Genomic DNA, 24066 nt, shown 5'->3' on the forward strand with positions numbered 1-24066 from the left:
GAGTAATAACAAGACATTATTCTTTTACGCATAGTAGAATTTCATATTGCATTAATGAATGTACCAAATATTTATTCAATTGAGATGGTTATTATTAACAAAACTGCTAAGAATAATCTGTCTTTAATCGCCCAACTTTTCTTCCGTTCATCCTTTTCTACAAATTTAACTCTAGAGTCTGTCAACTCCACACGCTCAGAAGTCATTTAGCCAGTCACTATTTTCTTTGTTTCTTCCTTGATTGCTTGGAAAAACTGGCAAGTTGCTTATCAGTGTTGCAAGAGTCTGAGATTCCTTAGCGCCTAATTTATGACACCATAAAGGTACCACCTTTTTTAACACCTCTGAAGCGATGCATTCTTGAGTCACTAGCATACCGCTGTTGATGAGTCATTATACTATCTTTGGCTCATGTATCTTGTATTAGGACCCTCAGAGTAGCTCTCAAATTAATGTATATTCTGGTTCTGATTTCAGTATGAAATTAAATACATACATATGAGTTTAGCTTGATACATTTTAATAAATTTAATTTTTGTTATATTTATACAAATAGTAAAGCTGATTTTTATCATATATAACTTTCAAAAATACATATATTAGTAGTTTACAGCATTAATTTTTTTACAATGACGTTATTCTGATTGATACTATGTAGATAAACCCATCTAGCGATAGAACTTCTCTTTCCTATCTAGAATGACGAGATCAGGTTCACGGTTATAAATTGGCAACTGAATATTACTTTCTACTAATTCTAAAACTTAAATTAAAAGATAATTTGAATTACAAAAGAATAATTATACACAGTCACACACGGGTACTTGAATGCACTTGCACTTCCAATCATACACAAAAATAATTGCAGGAAATTCCTACACCACTATTTAATAAAGTTGTCATTAAAGTTCAAGCCGATGGCTGTCTATGTAATATCTTCCAATCTTTTCTCAATTCTGTCCGTTGTTAAAATAGTCGTGTATAAAAAAGATTCATAGTGCGTGTTAAAATGCAAAATATAGTATATGATGTGGCACATGGCAGCATTAACCTGCAACTGAGTATATATAACAAAGGTCTTTGAGGTGTTGATCACTCCTCATTGTCTCAAACTACAGATTGTGTGTGCCATCGGGATCTGTGACAAGGGTAATTCGGTCGAATATCTCAAGTGACTCAAGGGTAACATGGCATCAGGACCGGTTGATTTCTATGCTTCCAAATGGATCATTTCTCCATAAGCTTCCTGTGATGCTGTTTAGTTTTCTTGCAACAAGCTGCAGAAGTTAGTAAAATATGGATTTATCTTAGACACCTATGTCAGAAAAAGCCTTCATTCTTCATACTCAAATAAAATCTCGACAAACATAGATCAGTGTAAACCGCCTATTGAGTCTGCATTATAATGACATTGAATTATTATCATAATTGTAAAGAAACAAAAATAAGGAAATCATTATTTAGGTAAATGAAAAATCACAATAATAGGGAGTTGTCTTTTCATCTCACACAAAGAGCAAACTCTTCTCCCAGCTACTGTGAATTTCGACGATCGAAACCATAAAACTATTTCATCTTGAGGTAAGATAACTCTAAAGTTTCAACAATCAGAGACAAGATTGTCGACAATTCAGCCGAGAACGTGACTTTTCGAACAGTATTGGACAAACATGCTGATACAAAAACAAGTTTTGGTGTTTTAATTGAATAAGCTAGATGCATTTTTAGAAAAAAACCTTAATTTTTGTTAATTGTCTAGGCTAGCATAATCTGAGAAATCCCACCAATGGCGTTTAAAAATACATGTTGCTATTTCGATTTATTAAAAAAGTCTGTAAAAAAAACAACAACACTGACAAGGCTACGTTTAAAAAATATATGTAAGCATTTCACACGACGACAGCATCTCATAGTTTGTCAGTACATTACCTTGCCTTCAACCAAACAGCAAACCAATTTGTCGCCTTTCAGTCTGGAAATGTCGCCGGTTTGTCTGCCGTGTCGCCTTTCCGTCTGAAGTTGTCGCCTTTCGAACCGAAAGTGTCGCTTAAGTGTCTGTCGCCCTAGTGACTGTCGCCCAAAAGTCCAGTTATCGCTGAGTTATGTTTCAGTCTGAGATTTAAGTCTTAAGTCTCTAATGGTTTTGGGTAAGAAACTGTTATGAAAGAGGCGAGTCACGGCATATATTGATGTTGGTTCATCCCGGGCAGCAGCACGTGTGATTATGGCAGTATCCTTTCTGTCAGTAGTAAGCTCATCATAAGCAGAAGCTAGCACATTATGCTTACTTTCATGTGATAGAATCTTCATCAGTAAAGCTACTCTCTGATTTCTTCTTCTGAATTCAAGCGATTGTAAACCTAGCTTTTCACGGGTGTTGCTGACACTATCTCTACCTTTAAGATTGGCTATGAATCGTGTTGCTCGATTTTGAACCATTTCCAAGTTATGTACTGTCTGTCTGTCACTCGGATCCCATACTGTACAAGCATATTCCAGCACAGGACGACACAAGGCTGTATAAGCAAGTTGTTTAGACTGTGATGGTGCATCGTATAGGGTGTGTTTGATGCATCCAAGAACCTTGGAAGCTTTGTTGGTTTTCTCAGTAATGTGTGCATCAAATCGTAGGTTAGACTGTAAGGTGACACCAAGATATTTTACAGTATCAACACATGTAAGAGTCCTATCACCCAGTAAATATTGTGGCTGTTGTTGCTCCAAGTTTCCGGATACTATCAGTTCACACTTGGCTGAGTTAAAAGGCATTTTCCATTTAGTTGACCAATCATAGACTGCATCAATATCAGCCTGAAAATTTCTTTGGTCTTCTGCAGAATTTACTTCTGAGTAAAGCAGTGTGTCATCCGCATACAGACTGACTCTGCACTTCACAGCTGCAGGCAGGTCGTTGATATAAATAAGAAACAGTGTGGGTCCCAGGACAGAGCCCTGCGGGACTCCTGAAGTTACTGGGAGCTGAGAAGATGATGTTCCTCGAAGCACTACAGCTTGGTTGCGGTTTGTTAGAAAATCTTGAACCCAATTTGCTATTTGGGGATTAAGTCCTTCGATTTGTCGTATTTTAAATATAAGCAGTCGGTGTGACACCTTATCAAGCGCCTTTTTGAAATCAAGGGCAACAGCATGGGTACAGGATCGAGTCTCAGCGGTTTTAACTAAGTCATGATAAGTAGAGCAGAGCTGTGTCTCACATGAGAAACCTGAGCGGAAACCATGCTGGCGATTGTGCAGTACTTTATCAAGAGCAACATTTAGATAGTGGAGAACAATATGCTCTAGCATTTTACAAGGAATGCTAGTGAGCGAGATTGGTCTATAATTTGATGGTTCATCAGTTGGACCTTTCTTGTGAATTGGGTGACATGAGCAGACTTCCACCAATCGGGCAGCTTGCCACTATCAATAGAGACCTGGAATATGTGTGATAGGCACTGTGCAGTAATGTCTGGGGCTTTTAGCATCTCACACTTTCTTATATTATCTGGTCCAGGAGATTTATTGTTTTTCAAGTTTTTGATGAGTGTTCTTACTCCTCCGCTGTAACTTCCATAGTTTTTTGTGATACATCCATCAAGGGAAGATCTGAAATCAGCTCGTCTTGGCAGGACTGCTCGTGAAAAAAAGAGTTTAAAGTTTCTGCACATATTTTCTCATCACTCGTGGTGAGACCATTCGGTAATTTCAATGACGATAGGATGGATTTAGAGGTATTTTGAGACTGTCTGACATGCTTATAGAAAGGTTTGGAGTTACCCTTTTCAAGAGGCTTACAGACTTTATATAAGAGATAGTCTTTCTTGAGTTTTTTCAAAACTTTTTTACTTTCCCGTCTCTCCTGCTGGTAACAACAAAAAAAGAATGGATCCCCTGTTGCCTTGTATTTTAGATGCATTTTTCGTTGTTTAGCCAGTAGTTTTTCCCCATGCATGTTTAGCCATTTTGGCTGATTGTTCTGAGTTGGGAATGTTTTAGTGGGTACATGTAATGCGACAGCTGATCGAAATGAACTAGAGAAAAGGTCCCACATCACCTCCACATCATCCATAGTAGACAGTTGTTGTTCTACCAACTGCATATTATTTTCAAAAGCTTCAACATCTGCTTCACGAAAAATACGAATTGTTATTTGAGAACTAGTTTTACAAATTTTATAATTCTGCACTGGAATGCATATCGCAGCTGTGACAATAAAATGATCACTAAGCCCAGGCATAATAATGTCTATAATAGTGACACATGCAGCATTATTAGTACACAGGAGATCAAGTGTGTTACCCAACACATGAGTAGGTCCTCGAACTAGCTGACATAGTTTGTTTTCATTCATCATGCTGATGAAGTTACGATGAATTTCTTTGTACTGGGCATTTGGCTTTACAGAAAGAGTGGTCCAATCAATTCCAGGCAGGTTCATGTCACCAGTAAATACAATGTCGTGGTTTGGAAATTTAACATAGACATCAGTGAATATGTCATTCAATGTATTAATGTTCTGGATAGATACATATGAACGATAATAGCAGCATATTATAAGCTTGGGAGAAATTTTGATAATAATCATTTCTTCGTCATAAGTGTTAATGACAAGACGTGAGGCTTGAAGAGACTTTTTAGCAGCTATCAAAACACCCCCATCATATACATTACGGTCTAGTCTAAAAAAGTCAAGGTCAGTAGAATCTATAATATTGTGATTACTAATTGTGCAGTCAACATGCGTTTCAGTTAGACAAATAAGATCATAATTAAGAGTGAGACTAGAAAGTTCTGAACATTTCCCCTTTGATGACCTAGTGTTCACAAGAAAAAGTTTTAGACCCTGGTTGAATGTCTGTTGTCTGTCGCCAGATCTACCCATTCCCCCGAGTTTGATGTTTTCTCCTGAATTTTCTGGTTTCTTATTCTATACTCAGTATTGTTGTCATTGCTTTTCTGTTTAAGAACACGTATGTTTTCTCTAAGTGCGAATTCTCTATCACGACTTTGTTTGCAGAGGTCCAGCTTACAGAAAATTTTTTCATCGCGAAGGCCAGAGCTAGCTTTTTTGAGAAATTCCCATTTCGTTTTTTTCATCAGAGAAACGTAACTTTATTGGTCTTGCTTTGTCATTGTTTTTGTGGCCTATGCGAATAGCCTGGAGAGGTTTATTGTGGCCCTTGAACAGCTCTTTTTTCATCAGCTGATCCACCTGGTCAATTACAGATTGCTCAGACTCAGGCAAACTATATAGAATGGCATTTACCACCCTGCTTTCATTGTCTTTGTTCTCCAAGTCATGGGAGATCATGGCTTGGGTGTTGGTTGAAACCGCAACCGCTTTCTTTACTTCTTGAGCCAGTTCACCTTGATTAGACTTTGCAATATCTGCCCACGAAGTCTTAAGCTTATCGACACTTAGAGATGATTCTTCTTGGTATTTTGAAAATTTCTCATTTATTGTATTGACAGCATGTTCAATACAAGTAAGCTTCTGAAGTGTTGTGCCTTCTGTTGCTGTGCCTGTTGAAGACAGACCGGGAACACAGCCTTTACAGTGCCATCTCACACCACGCTTGTTTAGTTTGGTGATCATAGCGTCTTGCTCTATTTCAATACTTTGACAAGTTCCATGATAACATTGCATGCATGTGTCACACTCAATCCATTTTAAATGTAAGTTTTTGTTTGTTTTTTTGATTAGCTGCTGTGGTACCAAAACATTCTTCACTCTTGCATTCGAAGCATATCCTATCTTTATCGTTCACTTCAGCACTACCGGAGGAGTTAGTCTTTTTAACAGCACCCCCCTCTTGTCATGATGTAGTTCTTTTTTGAACAAACCGTATTTGTTTGCCTAACAATGTAAATCTAATGTGAACCCAGGCAGCAAAACAAATTCTGAGAGCTAATGGAAACAAACTAGGTCAAGTGTACTATCACACACGAGTTATTCTTTTCCGAGTTTTTTCCGCGAGTTTTTCCGCCATTTTACAAACCGGAAGTTGACATACTGTTAATCTGATAACTTTAATACCATGGCAATAGCATCACTTACCTCGACTTCTAGTAGCGTCTCACCGTTGCCTTGGACATCGTTAGGCTACATAAGACCTCAAAACACGATTACACACCATGCCCCCTATCCTAAAAAAAGGCCACCTCAAAAAATCTTAATTTCATATAATGTATTATCATTACCCATACTATCAAATCCAAACCATCAAGCTACAAACTTCTAAATTTAAAACTACAAATTTCCTTTTATTCCAAATACTCTATCATTTCCTTCGCTTCCCAAGGACTCTTCCTCTGCAGCTAGGTCAAGGGTCTTGGACTCTTCTTGACCAGTGCAGGCATCTGTCATGCTGACAGGCTTGCTGCTTTTATACAACCTTGGGGTCTCAAAAGACTTCCAGGGAGTTTTGAGCTACGCCTTCAGTTTCCACCCTGTCTTTCTCCGCACTCAAGCTTTCCTCCCTGGAATCGCCCTCCAGGCTTGGATTGCAAGAGCCGGGTCCAGCAGCCTTTTCTTGTTTAGATACTTTGAACATTCAGTTTATTGACAGAAACTTTATTAGCTGTGTTCATCTTGACAGTTGTGAATAAAGAGAAGGTATTATGAAAAGGCTATTGTAACAAAAAGTAGAAAGCTTTCAGAAAGCACAACGAGATAGCTCTTAAAACCATGAAGCTGCTATTATTACAATATTTCTGCCTAAGCACGGGCGCTGGCGGAAACGCTGTCCACCGTGGGCCTGGCTTTCGCAAATCTAGCAGGAAAACGGGCTTTCGCCTTGGCCATTTCAGCTAAGACGCCTTGGAGGGCGACAGAGCTCTCATACTCCTCACTCCACTCCTTTTCCTTCTTTTCTAACTCTCATCTGCTCCTCAAATATCCGCTGTAACCTCTCTCTCCTTAACCTAATACTTTTTCTTTTCTCCTCAAATTTATTCTCATCCAAAAAGTTGTTGCTTTCTATTTCGTCTAAAAACTCAGTAACTTTGTTCAATATAGGGACTTTCTGGGCTTTCCCACTGTTCTTCACTACACCGACATAACTAGCACTAGATCGAAAAATTGGTTCACTAGCTGACATTGTGTAATTCTCTTTTAGCTTGATTCCCAAGACCAAACGCAATCGGTCTGGGGGTTAATAAACACTTAGGTTCCACATTAAATATCAACATGAAATATTGGAAAAATCTTATGTCTATTAAAGAGACCCTTTTTTGTTATGTGCTCAATAACTAGAAAGCGTGTTATCTAATCCGTATCTCGGAGTAGAGCTGCAGAGCAACCTAAAATGGAATAAACACATTTGCAAAATTGAAAGCGGTTAATAGAGATGCTTAGGAGGGTACTCCGAGATGCGGATGCTCAAACTCGAGAGGTTGCATATGCATCTTTAGTAAGACCAGGTCTTGGATATGGGTTCATGGTTTTGGATCCACACATTAATAAAGATGTTCTATCATTGGAGCAAACACAGAACATAGCACAAAGATTTATATTTAAGAAAAAAGGAATTGTTAGTTTTAGTAATTTAAGAGAGAGTAATTCTTTAGAATCGTTAGAGGAAAGGCGATCCAGGTTGCATAGAAATATTTTTAGTAGAATCGTTGAAGGCGATATTAATATAAATGTAGAAGTGAAAGTCAGGGAAAGTGGTTTAGATGAAGAAGACAGGCTTCCTGCATCTTCTAATCGAGTTCGAAAATATTATCTGCCCCCACATCAATACTGACCAGCTAAAATATTCTTTTTGGCCTTGGATGATGAGGGAAGTCTGTGTCGAAATTGAGAGTAGACTTTCGCTTTCTTTTTTACCTTCACTGGAGGGTCTTTTGCAGAAAATTTTCATCTGTTCTGATGCATAACTAATCCAAACCCACACACACAATCAGGGTTGAATTTGCTTGATCATTCTATTTTATTTTTACTGTTTAGTTTGTGCACTTTTGCTAAGCTTGTGGAAAATAATTTGATTATTACTGGTTCTGTTGCTAGTGAAGGTGTTAAGATATTGTAAGCAATGCTGATATTTACTAGTCAAAGTTACTTTATTTTATAAGCCAAACAATTAAAATACAGAATTGTAAACAATAATATTAATAACAAAAGGTTAAAATAGCCAATTCAAGTTACACCCTTCCTAGAATGGTCGTCCATGTTTGCTTGGTCGATCCCACACGGCTACGAGTTTTGACAGCTAAACAATAGCCATGGCAGTCCTTAGATTTAAGGCTTGGTAGTTAAGATAGTGATGTAGAAGAGGATCAGCTGATTATGGAGGTTTCATGGTTAGGGAAACGATAAAGGCTCCACAGTATTATATGAATATGAAGGGCGCAGATAAATTTGATAAGGTCTGAGGTATAAATTTGTGCTTGGACACAAAGTTGAAGAACTCGTCGCATTTAATTCTTAAAAACCAGCCCTGATTGAATCATTTATTAAATTATCTATGCACCATATGCGTACATTTTGGAAGTCAAATTTTTGCCCTGGATAAAATCGGGATCATGTAGGTTCCTATGATATCAACCATGACCGTGAAATCATAAACACATTAATTTCACACTTGAAACATTTAATCTTAGTATTAATTATGAAAAACATTGCTTGGCTTATTATATGTACCAAATTCATTGCAACACTTCATACCATTATCATTGGCATTTTTTGCGAAAAAAAATGAAAGGAAGTCTCTCTATACAACACGAATTCATTCCATCTCCTGCTTCTAATGTGAAAACCTTTATATTTTCGAAATATGTATGTTTTTATTTATATAGGTTCAATTGCTTCAGAAGTATGGTGCAATTTGTTTTGTTCATTTCACAGCTGAACAAACAGTTATGACTCTAATAATTGTACCTTAATACTATGTAAGCATGAGGTAAAAATATTTGTAGCAAACTAAATAAAAAGTAATAAACAAAAAAAGCTTTTATTGTCACTTACTTTAGAGAGGCCAACGGTGGTGTAGACTTGATGATATAAGAAATCTCAGTATCTAGATAAAGCTAATGTTAAAGATATATAGTAGTGTAATTTATACTAAAAAATTTTATGCTGAACTTTTGCTGTCATTTTTAAAATTTTCACTTTCTGAATTTTTCTGTGTGCCTAGAAAGCTGCGAGACTTTGAGGAATGTTGAATGTTGTACAATGAAAATATTTTCTAGAGTTCTTTTTAGTATAAACCCCTCTAGAAAATATTTTCTAGAGGGGTTTATGATGTGTTGTTGGTGTATATGATACTGTCTGTGAAGCTAAGTTTTTATTATTTTATGTGGTAATCAATTTTATTCTGCGTTTTACTTGTGGCAACTGTCCATTCTGACGAAAACAGCAATGGTTGCGAGTCATGCATTGTATAAAGACTCTATACTGCTATCCAAGACTGGTATCTACCCTGTTTTGAGTTTTGTATTCAGACAGGCTAGCTAATCTAAATAATTTTTGATTAGATGCTAGTTAGTCCTGGTTATGTTCTTGTAGTAGTTTATTTGTCAGCCGAAGGTCAAGAATTTTACAAGAATGTGTGGGCTGAGTTGAAATATCTGATTCTTGTTAATTCGGCAATTTTGGAGCAGTCAAAACAGTCAACTGTTCTTGGCTGTTGGCAATGAGTTATTGTAAATCAGCAGTACAGTTCTTGTTTAACAGAATTCTAACTTACAGCTTATGAGATAAGTGTGAGTAAATGTCCTATTGACTGGGTTAAACAGTGTGAGGGTGTAGTAATAATCGGGACTCTCTTGCCAAATCTTGGATACTGTTTTCTAGGCATCGACATGAGATCTAGACTGATATGGGTTGGAAGCGGAACTTGTGCAGCATTACTAGGAGGATTTGTAGTTTCCTCACGCAGGTCAAAAGTGGTTAGTTCTGCAGATGCATTAATTGAACCTCCCAAACCATCCGGCCAGCAATGGGATTACAATTGGGATAGGTGAGAAATACCTTCTCTCAAGGTTAACCTGAGAATTTACTTTGATAGCATTTGATTCAATTGAGCTTCACTTGATAAGTCGATGGACTAATGGAGCCAGGTTAGATTATATTAAAGGAAAATACACAGAATTGGCAGTAGTCTGGATTAGACAAGAGTATTTTAGACTAGACACGACTAAGTTAAACCAGTCTACTTGAGGTTGGATTAGATTAAACCGAAATTGATACTATTGGAACAGAATTTGCACCGGAAGTCAAACTAGTTTTGGACTAGACTATCATAATAATGGGAGTACTAGCTGTGCCTCCCGGCGTTGCCCGGGTATTAAAAGTCAGCTTATAAACAATGAGAAGTGGTGAGAGTTGCCGACCACTGGGTATTAGCCCGGCACATTGCCAATGGAAAATGGTATTAAAAATCAACTTAAACAATGAGATGTAATGAGAGTTGCCTGCCACTTGCTGGCAGACAACTCTCCAGCAAGTGGCAGGCTATTGCCAAGTGGCCTGGCACATTGCCAATGGAAAATTCCAGTACACTTGCTAATAAGCGCTAGGCTTCTAATGACGGGTACGCAATGATGCTGAGTCAGTGTTGTCCAGCTACAGCTATTCTAATAATAGCTATAGCTGAACATATAAAAAACATACTTTGAGAAATATATATATAGGTATTCAAGAATGTTAGAGAGTTATATTCCCTAAGCTTATATCTGTCTCTTGAAACTTGCTCAGTTTGTATTCTTAGAAGAGCACCGGAGAGCAGTGTGAAACCACCCGCACCTGGCTCTAATCTTGAAAAATATGAAATAAAACTGGAGGAAGCTCGACCAACTGCAGTCCGTAATCTACTGCTTGTTAGACACGGACAGTATGAACAGTACACTAAAGAAAAATGGCTTACAGACTTAGGTGAGACCTTGAGCTTCGCAGCTTTCACCTCTGCTTCATGATTTAGAAATACGTTTACCGATGATATGCCTTTCTTCGTCTGACATTTCTAATATGTCTGCTAAAGTTTTCCGTGTCATGTATTCTAACCACTGATATTTTTCTAACAAAACTTGTTTAAGCTAGAAAATCTTTTTCAGTATCTTGCGTAGAAGCACAGGTAGGCCTTTGTTCATTTCGCTAGGCTCTTCATATCCCTGATAATTGGCTATCTTCCTCTCATCGTATAAAACATAATCGACAATCGCCAACACAATCGCTTCATTTGATGAATGCTAGTAAATCGTTTCAACCCATTCAGTTGTACATTATCTCCAACGATGTGATTTGCACAGGTCGAGAACAGGCAGAACTCGTTGGTGACCATCTACAGAGATTGAACCTACCCATTACTAAAATCGTCTGGTCTTCAAAGAACAGAGCGACCGAGACAGGCAAAATCATCAGTAAATATTTTGAAGGTATGTTACATCAGACGAGTCTATGGTTTCTGTACTTGTTGTAAGTCACCTCTTGGATCAGCGTCAGATCACTGTCAGATCACCTTAGGCTTATTCTTATCTGATCTCACTGAACAGATGCAAAAGACCCTGCTTTCAGAAGACAACAAATTCAAATGTTTTATTGGTTCATTTGAGAACTACTTTTCTGAAAACCAGTGTTCCTGAGGATGTCTTGAGGGCATTATTTATATATTTGTTTTTTAATTGAAGCCAGTTAATTGCATTAAATTTCTTTGTAAATAGAGTTTTTGATTTTTGAAGTCAAAAAACAAATCTTTATGTTTTGATAACAAATCGGCATGTTATTTTCATAGGCGTAACGAAACACTTTAGCTTTGCTACCGAGGCTCAGATTAACGGAGCTAGACAACCCCTAATACAAATTACACAACTCTTATTGCGAGTTTGGTCATTTCTGATGCAATTTGGGCAGGGTTAGATCAAAATCACGATTGTTTTGAAAAAGTAGTCAAATTTTTTTAGCGATTGATTGTTTCGATGTTTATGACTTTTTTGTTAAATATATATTTTTGCTCATTGTTCATGTAAATTGCCTGTGTATTGCATTGCACATTAGAAAGGTGGCAAACCAACCTTTTAGTATTATTGACTTTCATGCAATAATTTAAGAAGTTTTTATATTTCTTACATTTAACAGCCATATAAAATTATGTGTAAACTACATTTAAGTTAGTATAGCGGAGCTACTAGCAGTTTCACACAAAGTGTGAACAAGAACCAAAAACAAAAAAGGCAACATAAAATATATAAACACAATCTTTGCGAAATTTTGTGATAAACTTACGATCATGCGAAATATAAATACCAGCTTGCTGGTCTTTTCAGTACCTCTACGTTTGTTAATGTTTTAATGAACGAAACCAAAAGATGGAGAATACCCTTTTAATGTTCGGATTTGATCTGATTGCAGTAAAGAGTTTGATGTCATAAGTGGGGATGGAAAACTGTATCAGTTACAGTTGCTACCTCACAATTAATCTTGCTTTGAGGTTTACTAAATAAACCCATAGGGCCTATCTTCATGCATGACTAACTTCATGGGTCATTCTGCAACATTGTACTAGCTACTGCAACATTGTTGGCTACTGTAAGATTGTGCTAGGAACAATGCAATTATCTCAATTATCTCTAGCACACTTGTTAATATGTGGCGGAGGAGTTGTTACAGATTTTTATACATGCATCAAAACAAGGTTTTTCGTCAAGAAACACTGATTTTTGAAAAAAAGCAAAAAAGTCTAGTTTTTTCAAAAGAATTCATGATTTAAATTAATTCATATCATTTGTTTGTTTTGGTCAGCTTCGAATTTAGGTCATCATTTGTCAGCTAAATGAAAAAAAACAATTGCAAGATCTGCTTGTTATAAGTATAATAATATGATAAAGTAGTAATATAATATATTATATATAATAGTGTAATAATATAATAATGCGGTACGACATTTTTTGCAATTTATGCAGCTATTTTAAGGCTCCTGAGTCTTTACTAAGCTCCAAGATGGATTAGAGCTCCCTAATTGGCATTGGAATGCAGGGGATACGTTCCAAAAATAACCGGCAGTAGGTAAAATCTGCGAAGTAGTCAGCTTTATTTTTTACTGTGATTTTACAATGTAATACTGAACTGCAGAATGAAACAAAAAGTAAAACCTCTTTTCAGGCCCAACATGTGTTAAAGAAATAGAAATACTAACGTTTTCTTACAAATCACTATAATAGTTTAAAGAACGGTGTTGTAAAACAATATTTTTATATAGTAATGAATACAAGGTAGGAAACATTGTCATTCGCGTATTGCAATAGTTAGCATCTTCCGCGGCCTCTTTGGCGCGTCTGGAGGCCTCTTTGTCGGTACAGAACGTTTCTTTGACATTGTGGATTTTGTTACGGAGAAAAATTGCGAACGTAAATTTGGCAGAATGTACAGAAACGAAAACTGTTGGCATGGGTGTAATGAAAAACCAATATAAACCTTTTTCACTTCTAGACAACAGTAACGCTCCTGAGCCAATCAGGATTCATTGTAAAAATTAAAGCACTGTAAAAAAATCCGTGAAGCAGGGAGGCCGCGATAGGTGAAGCAGGGAGGCCGCGATAGGTGAAGCAGGGAGGCCGCGATAGGTGAAGCGCAATATAGCGAGGGACCACGGTACAGAAGAAAGAGTTTCTTTGGTCTGATAGTTACCCAGAATTCAGCCATTGAATAGGCCAGTGGAGGGCAATTAGATTTTATCAGGGGCCACATGAGAAACCCAAATTGTGACAGATGGCCGCACACTTTCTTTTATTGTAAAATTCTCTAAATTCAATATCTGGAATAGTTGGTACCTGTGAACAAAAGAATAAAGCACTCGGTAAATATTTATATTAGGTTTTTGGAAATTGTTGTGTATGAGTTAAATGAAATAAAAAAATTATTGAATCAGTGCAATGAGCTTTTATACAACAATGTTAAATATATTTATAAAATCCAAAATTGCAATTCAAAGTTAGAATATTCGAAAAAAGTTCATAGCTCCAACTAATTGCAACTCGGATTACGTGAGTTCTTCATATGTTGACTTCAAACAAAATACGTCAATCTGCAGAGAACTTTTTTAACTTTTTTATGCCTATCTATTTGGGCTCTACGTAGAGTTAAGTTATAGCAGCTTTCATACAGCAGTGTCCGTAAACCAAATTATGTTATTAAATATAAATAGTTTCGTGTTTACTGTGCTTCAGACCATGTGCACTCATTGGCGAAATAGTTGAATGTCACTCACTTGCGTACCTACATTTTTACAAAAGTAATGTAATGCATTGCCATTATGATGGTAATGATTGACCTCACATGATGGGCCATAATGAAGGGCCAGAGCCAGACATAGGACATACAAAGGCAGGATGTGGCCCAGTTGTAGTTTGCCCAGGTCTCGAATGGGTTATATTAGGAAAGTTTGTGACATGTCAATATTTCATGTGACTATGAATTTGGCTCTGTAAAACGATCGGTTAAGCTCTGAACTGATCTTGCGCTTGCTATATGCAGGCGTGCCAACTGAAGCCTGTGATTTACTGAGAGAAGGACTACCCCTTGCTGCCGCGGAGCCACTTCATCCAACCTGGCCTCTCATGGAACAGGTACTGTGTGCATAAAACATAGCTTGTGGAAAATGTCAAACGCTCTGTTACATTGTACCATATCACCACCTAGAAACACGCTACAGGTGATGTGTAATATATTCAATTCTTGAATATATTACACTGATCTAACAAGCAACTGACTGCTTGTGTTATATAAATCCTAGTTTTCCTCTGTTGGTCTGTTGCTTTCCTGTTTCATCTCACTAGATGTTTCTATTCTGTAGGAGAGGTTTACTCAAGGAATGCAGATGGAGGCAGGGTTTAGGAAACACTTTCATCGCGCCCCCTCTAGTCAAACTGAAGACAGCTATGAGATAATATCATGTCATGGCAATGTCATTCGTTACTACGTGTTAAGGGCTCTTCAGCTTCCAGCCTCAGCTTGGATTAATCTCTCAGCCTACAATGCCAGCCTCACATGGCTACAGATTGCTCCTGATGGGCGAGTTAACCTTGTTCTCTTTGGTGACACTGGATTTATCCCTCCTCACAAAATTACTTATTGGATTGGTCCTGGGTGTCCTGAGTGGTCCTGAACTCACTCCGCCACCTTGTCATCCTGTTGGCACTTTCATGCATAAATCTTTTCATCTTTCCATTTGCAAATTCCTCTATTTTGAGTAGGGTAGCTGCTTGTTTGTCATTGTTTATTGTTCATTGGTTAACACGGTGGTGTTCGCATTGTTGAGATCGGAAGTGCTCGTCCATATAAGTCAGTGCAACAACAAAGCTAAGAAGGGCTTAGATGTGTCTCTGTTGGCTCGATCACGCGCAACTCCTGATAAGGCCAATGGCTGTCACTTCACCTTTTCTAGTCACATTTCTGATCACCTTTACAACTGCTGTAGCGATTTTATTCACTTATCTTTAGTACCTGTATGTTCTATACATTTGATACTGTTACCAGGCGGTGTCGAGCCTTTCATCAGGCTGTATTTTCTGACCAATTACATTAGCAAATCATTATGTATGAATTAAATATAGCAAATCATTATATAGGCGCAAGAATACCTATTGACAGCAATTTGTAATCAAAGTATACTGTGAGAGAGATCTTGTGGTGGAAGCAGAATACACAATGAGATGTGGCTTGTGATGCAAGCGATGATATTAATGAGAAATAAGCAGATGAAAAATTGCATGTTGGGAAATTGGACTTAATCATCAGCAAGGAATTGTTTACACGGTTAACAGAATGAAGTGAGATAGAAAAATAAGACTGTCAGTTTTATAAGACTGCCAAGTGTAAGAGATGAGATGAATTTTAAGCAGCGTGTCACAGGTGATACGTCACTTGTGACGCGTCACAAGTTACATGTAACATGATGTGTCATTGTGACATGTCATGTCACAATGACAACATGTGTCATGACATGTCACTGTCGTTTCATGTCACAGTGTCATGTCACAATGACAACATGTGTCATGACATGTCGCTGTGTCGTTTCATGTCACAGTGTCATGTCAAAAGTGACTTTCACATAGCTGAAATTTTAGATATCAAACAACAAATAAGATTCTTAAAATGTCTTTCTGTATAAAGCGGTGCTCTTGAACACTTAAAACACTGAAAGGAGACCTACTTCATCTATATCAACGAGTTTTGCTTTAGCACATGCATGGCAAGTCACATGATCAACAAAATATGTAGATTGCATGACTATTATCTGGGAAGAGCTGCAAGTATTTACTCTGATTAGTAATTGCACCCTTATTCTACTGTAAAAAATGTGTTATCATAAATCTATTTATATACAGTATAAATCTAATTGTTGGTTTGTTGTATCTTCATTGTTTACACGTTAAATGAAACTGTTTGCACGGTTACCAGTAAACAGAGTGAAATTGAATATAAATAACAAGGTGTAAATAGAATGATATTAATAATATTATTATAAATATAATAATTATTAATATATATTATTAATATTTATTGAATATTAATATTAAAGAGTTGTTATGTAACAGTAATAATCATAATAATAGTGATAATGATAAGACAATAATTATGTGTGGATATTATAATTGAAGTAAATCTCATGCATTGCTATAAAGAATGTGATTTGGGTAGAAACCAGTCAAAAGTTGTTAAAATATCCACTCCTTGTGGAAAGCTGAGTAGGCATATAGTGCTGCAATGATGCAAACATCACACATTGGCACACGCTTGAGCCAGGTTTTAAAAGGAAGTCCATACATCAGCTATTATGTATTACACTTTCTAATTCTTAGTTGAATATTGGTACACGGGAGTATCAAGCTTTGTAGTTTTTGTGGCTTGCCAGTCTACAACGCGCAACTTGAGAATGTACATGTACCGTAAAACCTCTATTTGACCGCCACCTTTATTTGACCACCACTATGAGAGAAATGTTGAAAAGTAGAGTGCCACTCTCTATTTAAACGCCACCTCCATTTGAGCACCACTTTAACCATCTTTGATCTTATGAACCCATAATATCAACTGATCAGTAGAAAAGTGTCCACAAAATCATTTTACTAATGAATCGTTTACATTAATAACCATCAATTCTCTCGTTGTCCAACTCCAAAGCTTTTCGCTTTTTTTCTTTAAACCTTTGAAAGCAGCACCATAGAAATAATTAATAACTGTCTCAGGCTAATAGAAGTTCTTTGTTTAACGTGGTCTTGATACTTCGATGTACATGCATATAAAAACGGTTTGCAAGTTTTGGGTCAAAGGTTACGTTTAGCGAGCAAAACTTTTACGCGTTGCTTTTGTGCTAAATGCGATGCGTGAAATTTTTGCTCTGCCAAAAATTGCTTGAATGTTAATATCGACTAGTTTAGCAGTGCGGAAGAAGAGTTGAGGTCAGATGACATTTTGGAAGGTATTTTACAACCAGAAGGTGTTCACTCCATCAAAAGCAACAATCAGAACGTAGCTATTGTAGCAAACGATGCAAGTATTTTCGTTTTGAAAATGTTAAATTTTGTTTCTGCATGTAATATAAGTGCGGTTTGTTTACGTCACTTGCTCATGAATATATATTTGTAGCATTTGATAGATTATCCTTATATAAATCTGCAGATTTTTAGCATATTATTTGATAGTATCATTGTAGTAACCTGATCTTACAATTGATTGACGCTCGTAACTCCTCTTCTATTGCACATAAAAAGCTAGTTTTGGCTGCAAACTGTAGCAAACATATCAGTGAGTGTAGCAAGCATATCATAGCAAGCAAGCAATAGATATCAGCTGGTAGAGATGTTTCTCGATTTCTCAATGCATATTTGGTAAGAGATCTTTGACAAGTTGGAGGCAAGTTAGCAGATTTATTGCACCCAAAAGGTTTAATATCGCTCTACCAAAGAAAGAGTGCAAAATATAGGTGACACTCACTTAGCCCGTAAAAGGGCTAAATTTATCTTCCGAAAACTCTGATGAGCCATTTGAAAAATACAACACCAGCCTCTATTTGAACTTCGCCTCCAATTGACCGCTACTATTAATTGGAGAAGGGTAAAAAAATAGAGTGCCATGGCGTTCAATTAGAGGTTTTACGGTATCTGCATTTCATTGTTATTATGTACTTTTTTGCAGGTAAGCCGACTCAAGTATTGAAATCATGCTTCAAATTAAGAAAATACATTTAATATACTTTGTTTTTAACTCTATTAGTACTTTCAAGTATTATGCTATATCACATGGAATTATAATCATTTTAATGTTCATCAAATTGTAAATTTACATTATATTTTGTAATGAATATCAATTTTTATTGGTGAAACTTATGTTAACATTTCTTTAGTGCTAAGTCAAAAGCTTATATATACATGTACTTGTCTTATGAAAATCTAGTGAAGTTTTTCACAGCTAACCTAGTTAAGAGCATCTGTTAGGCTTACCTAATTAACTTTTATCACATATCTTTTGCTAAATAATATAATAATGTTAGGAACTTGTTTTCTTTCTCATGATTGTGCATTTTTTTGAAAGAAAGCAACTTAAAAATGCCTAAAAACTGTTATAATTAGAAAAACCAACTCAAGCTTATTAGTGTTTATAATTTGAGATACTCATAGCTCTGTCATCTCAAAAAATTTGCTTTGCTGGTATGCACCAGATTCACTCAGCGGCCAACTTAATGCTCTGCAGTACGTCTTGCTATCCTTTGTAGTATGATTAGCACAAACATACATGTAAGAATGAAAACAGTTTACTAATAAGGGCAGATACCGAGTTTGAGAAATTGGAAGAGAGTTATTACGAAGTATTTCATATAGAAACGTTTTAGTAACAACAAACGCATTGCAATCATAAGGATACCAACTGTAAACTTCGTAAGATTTGCCAGAACTCGTGATGACGGGAATCAGCAAAGAAGTGATGCTAAAGATCGGTTGTGCTCGATATCTCATCGTAGTATTACTATGGAGTAGGTATGTGTCTCATAGAGCTACTGTTTTACAGCTATAATCCATTAGAATAAGATATATTGATGATATGTGACTAGCTGCTTCCTGTTTCAGATGCAATGGCTACTATTTATTCACCGATTGGTCAATTCTGCTGAGACAGTTTACCAAGTGTTATTATATTATCCTATATGTAAAATTAATAATATATCTAAAAATAGGAATGGTTGTTATTTATGGGCAAACAAATATAAGCACCAACATGAGTTGTGTGCTCTTTGTAAAAGAGACCAAAAGTGTACATCTTATTCTATAGGTGAAAATTCAGTTTTTTTTATATGCCGATAAATTGTTATTTTTTCCTCTACTAGCTTCCTGTAAGATTCTCAATTCTTTGCACAAAACTTACCAATCAGGATGCTCTGCAAAGATCGTAAGGTTCAGTGAAAGCTAAATTCTAACATTTTCAGTTTTGAAGTGGATTTTGGTTAAAAGGCTAAGAGAAGTTGTTTGATCCCTGACCCTCTGTTTGTAGGGATCGCAACTCGAAACTTTTTGAAAGAAAAATACCACCTTCTCTGGGTAATGACAAGTGGCAATGGCCAGGGAAATACAACTGTCCAGTTGGTGCACTGTGTCGCTGATGCAATTTATGAAATTGCCAGACTAGTTGCTTATTGGCGATGATGTTTGCTGGTGCACTGAGATGCTGGTGCAATCTGGGCAATCGCCAACCTAGTCACTTATTGGCGATGATGTTTGCTGGTGCACTGTGTTGCTGGTGCAAGGCAGACGATTTCTAGCTAGATGATGCTTGTGAAAATTCTAGAGAAAGTTGTAGCATGCTTGTTCTTGCGCAGAAGAAAGAATATAACCACACACCTACAGTTAGTTATATCCTAGAGGGCTGGTCTTAACAAGTCTAAGAGGGTAAACAGGTTGGCTAGTTATAAAGGAGTTTGGATGAAAACAGGCCCAACCCTCAACACATGATTACATAATGGCTACTACTAATATACACATATAATCATTATGTACACAAAAATAAATAGTTAAGGAATTTTATAGTTTATACTTTGTACTAGTCTACATCACTCTCCTCTCCTTGGATTGAAGCACTAATCTGATTTTTAAGCAATCGGTCGGTCTCTGAGAGAGTGACAATTACATTCTTACCTATTATATTAGTTATCACACTATAAAATTGTTGATACTTCTGTGTTTTAGGCAAACTAGCCGATACTATTTAGTAGTACTTGAGAAACACCTTTACATTGTAAGACTGTCCAAACTCCTATTTCCTGTATAGGAAAGTTAATCCACTCTTACTCACTAGGAGCAATGCTAGTATATGTTTGTGTGGAATGATACTTCCCAGACCATCCTCTGTATTACCTCCAGTTAGTCCCAACTCAAATGGCTAAGCCGCCCGTGATCCTGTCCAAGAGACAGCTCAACCTGGGCTTCCAGTGTATCATGACATGCAAAGACAGCTGCTGACCTCTGCTGACCCGGCTCATCCACAGTTGTCGACTTTCTCCTTTAAAGCTTGCTTCAAGTGCAGCAGGGTGGCTTCTTGCTGTCTGTTGGCTTTCAGGCTGTTCAGTGCAGAGCAGTGCTCCTAGAACTTGTTGACAAAGTACTCAGCATTCTCAGATCCGGTGTATCGGGTGCCTTGAACTGATGAGCCGGCATTTGAAGACGGGCATCAGCTTCATTTGTTCTAGGGCATTCACCAACGGTCCATGCTTGGATCTGCACTCTTAACACTTCTGTTGGCCATCCTGCAAAAATTTTTTTACAAGTACTGAGCTGCCACTATTAAGTCCGGCCATTCTAAACGAATTGAGCCGGTTTGAGCAGGTTAGGGTCTTTTTAGAAGATCCTTACCACTATAGCGTACTTGGTTAAAACTTTGTTAACAGTTGACCAGCAACAAAGTTCACATTACAGTCAATTGGTATCAAAAGATTCACCATGTCTTACTCTGCTGTGTTGTATGTGCAAAATATGTGGAGATGTGATTACAAGCTCTTAAAAGCTCACAAAACCATCACGCCAAAGCCATCATGAAACCGCCGTAGATGTACCCCTTTGAGCTAAGGTTGAAAAATTAACTGAATTTTTACGGTAGGCTATAGAATATCAGTGCTGAAAGTGACAGCATTACAATGACAATAAAATAGACGCGTAAGAACAATAGACATGGTTTTATTAAATGTGTGAAGTATATTTGCAAAAATATTTCGGTGAAAGAGGTTGTGTGAAAGTGTAAACAGAAGCCATTTTGTACAACTATACGTCCCATTTGAGCCGTTTTGGAAAGAGATTCCAATCTACGGCGGTTTTGTGGTGGCCACGATTAACTGTTCATTTTTGAGGTTTTAAGAGCTTGTAATCACATTTCCGCATATTTTGCACCTACAACACAGCAGAGTAAGACACGGTGAATCTTTTGATATCAAATAGCTGTAATGTGAATTTTGTTGCAAGTCAATCTTTAAATGTTCTTGTTTGTTCATGATATTAGTTGGATGGAAGTGTACAGTACCAACTTGAATGTTTATATTGCCAAGTTTACTACACCAAAGGTTTAAATGCATGTTTTCGTAATGTGTCAGGATTTGGAATAACAACACCATGTGCTCTTTCATAAAGTAATTACATTAATCGACAGCTGGAGTCGCTCAACAAAATTCTTGGTTGCAGAAACCATTCTTATTTAAATTCACATAATTGAGGTTTCATATTGTAAAAGAACTCCCATGCTCCCTCTACCACTTCACAAAAGTGAACTATACATTTATACCGAACCTTACTTCACAAAAGGTGTATATACATATATATGTATACATACATTGATCCTGAAAAGCATTACTTCAAAGAATACTAAGTAGAGTTAATCTATTCTAACACTTTAGTTGTTTTCAACACTCCGTCCTTTTCTGAGCTTAGATTGTTGTTAGCGGCAGGCCTGGCTATTATTCATGACATACACATACATGTATGTCTAAACTATGTAATCAATGAAAAAAGAACTCACTATGGATATCTTCTGCACGGATATCATCAAGGTGCAGGGAAAGAAATGGACATTAGTTTTCTGCTACACCTCACTCAGATTTATAGCATGGGAATTGGAATGACCTTGACCTTAGTTATTGATTTGCCTAGAAGTCGCCATGTTGACTTGAATTTATTAATAATTCCGAAGAAACTGATGATACAGAATTTTATTGGCTGTTTGTGCCTGTGCCCACGTTATGGTTTGCTGGTGAATCACTTCAGTGTGTTTAGGCACACGCCAGCGATATCTCTGCGCTCCTCATGATGCACCCGATAAAATTACCTAGTGTGTTTGCACCTAAAGGTTGGTTTGCACTATATCGCCGTATCTGGGCGTTGATGCTACAATATTTGGTGATCGTCCATGATAATGATGTTCACACTATCACAAACCCATCCGTGATTGCATCAGTGACGTAGTGTTATCATTTTTCTTTTTAAATTTTCGAGAAGAAACCTCTTTTTTGCGTGCTGGAACCAAATACTAGTCCCCGCAGCGACTATTCTTTAACAAAAATGAATCACGCTATCGGCAAATGCAAATTACCACCGCCGAAATAGTTCACAATTAAAAAGCGGTAGTCGACGCTCGGCAAAATATCGGGAAAGTTTGACAGCTGCAAACTTTCCTGGAGTGTCCGCGTTGCTTCATCGATGCCATTGATTTACTGTTCACATAGTCAACGATGATCACTGAAAGAAAAACGGTTACGTACAGCGATATACTGTGAACCAAGCTTACACAATTCGCCAGCCAACAAAACCATCACTAGCCGACTGCACATTTGCATGATCAAAAAAGCGAGGAACACGTAAACGTAGCCACCCGGCTAAGCACTGCTATCACTGTCAAACATGACCACCACGACCAAAACCGTATAGCTTCCCAGCATCCCGCAACCACCAGAAGCGTAGATGATAGCTTGCTCGTTTCCAAACAAACAGGCCGCCCCCACTATTTTTATATAAGTTATAAAGGAAAGGCCGCAACATTAACCAACAGAAATTACTCCCATTGGCAGTCGCTCTAAAATTAATTGTTGTATCATACACCATTTGAAAGAGGACCAGTTTTCCTACAAATAGTTACTAATAATTTGTTTGTGAAAACGTAAAATAAATGCAAAAAAGTGAGGTATTGAAAGCGAGGTATGAATATCCCATTGGAGATCAGTATGTCAATCGGGTTGGTTGGGAAACAAGCGCTTTTGTTCCCGGTTTTGGTCTCGAGACTTTGTAGAGCTATACGACTCTGACAGTACAGAGCTGTATAGCTTCACAGAGTCCCGTTACTAATGGAGCCGTATAAAGGAGCTCGCTGGGTTCCAAACAAACAGGCCACACCCACAATTGTTTTGTATAAGTTATAATGGAGAGGTCGCAACACTAACCACAAAAAATTAGTGCCATTGGCAGTCACTCTAAAATTGATTGTTGTATTATAGGCCTACACCACTTGAAAGAAAACCAAATTTTCTACAAAAAACTACCAGTAATTTTTCTGTAAAAAAGTAAAGTAAATGCAAAAAAGTGAGATGTTGAGAGCGAGGTAAGAATATTCCATTAGAGATCAATATGTCGATCGAGTTTGTTTGGAAACAAGCATTTTTGTTTCCGGATTTTATCGCGGGACTCTGTGAAGCTATACGGCTCTGATCACTAGTATTCACTAGAGGGCGGAGCTTACCACAGAGCCAAGGATATAAGGGTATCACACACTGACCATGAAGTTTAGAGCAGCAATGCTTGTGACTTGCGATATGATTATAATACAGTTGTGTGCAAATATATGTACTATATGATTAGTAATACCATTTATCAATGCAGGCGCTCCTATAGTTAGTGGCAATAAGTAAAGTGCCTAAACTCCTGACCGGGCTGAGTTGGGAAGTTGGGTACTTTACAGTAGACTATAATATTGGTGGAGAATCACTAGCAGGCTTTATATAAGGTTACATGTATCTGGCGAGTAACAGCAATAAAAACCAGTTTGGATTTTATTACAGCAAAATCCATCCTTTCGTCTCAGCTCGTGTGCAGTTAACAGATATT

General features: G+C 37.2%; 1 protein-coding gene across 2 annotated transcripts in view; it reads left to right on the forward strand.

Annotated features, from left to right (window-relative positions):
* Positions 1–15563, forward strand: part of LOC137396568 (serine/threonine-protein phosphatase PGAM5, mitochondrial-like) — a 47023-nt gene extending 31460 nt beyond the window's left edge. Inside the window, exons 1-6 of one of the 2 annotated variants that reach the window (XM_068082882.1) lie at positions 2865–3021; positions 9797–9962; positions 10713–10876; positions 11251–11376; positions 14471–14562; positions 14790–15563. In XM_068082882.1, coding sequence (XP_067938983.1) covers positions 2988–3021; positions 9797–9962; positions 10713–10876; positions 11251–11376; positions 14471–14562; positions 14790–15101 — 894 coding nt within the window. In that variant the 5' untranslated portion in view covers positions 2865–2987 and the 3' untranslated portion in view covers positions 15102–15563. Of the gene's footprint in view, positions 1–2864; positions 3022–9796; positions 9963–10712; positions 10877–11250; positions 11377–14470; positions 14563–14789 lie in introns of those variants that run through there. The other variant, XM_068082883.1, reaches the window with a different exon arrangement.
* The last annotated feature ends 8503 nt before the right edge of the window (positions 15564–24066 follow it).

Source organism: Watersipora subatra, chromosome 5 (assembly GCF_963576615.1).
Source record: "Watersipora subatra chromosome 5, tzWatSuba1.1, whole genome shotgun sequence".
NCBI lineage: Eukaryota > Metazoa > Bryozoa > Gymnolaemata > Cheilostomatida > Watersiporidae > Watersipora > Watersipora subatra.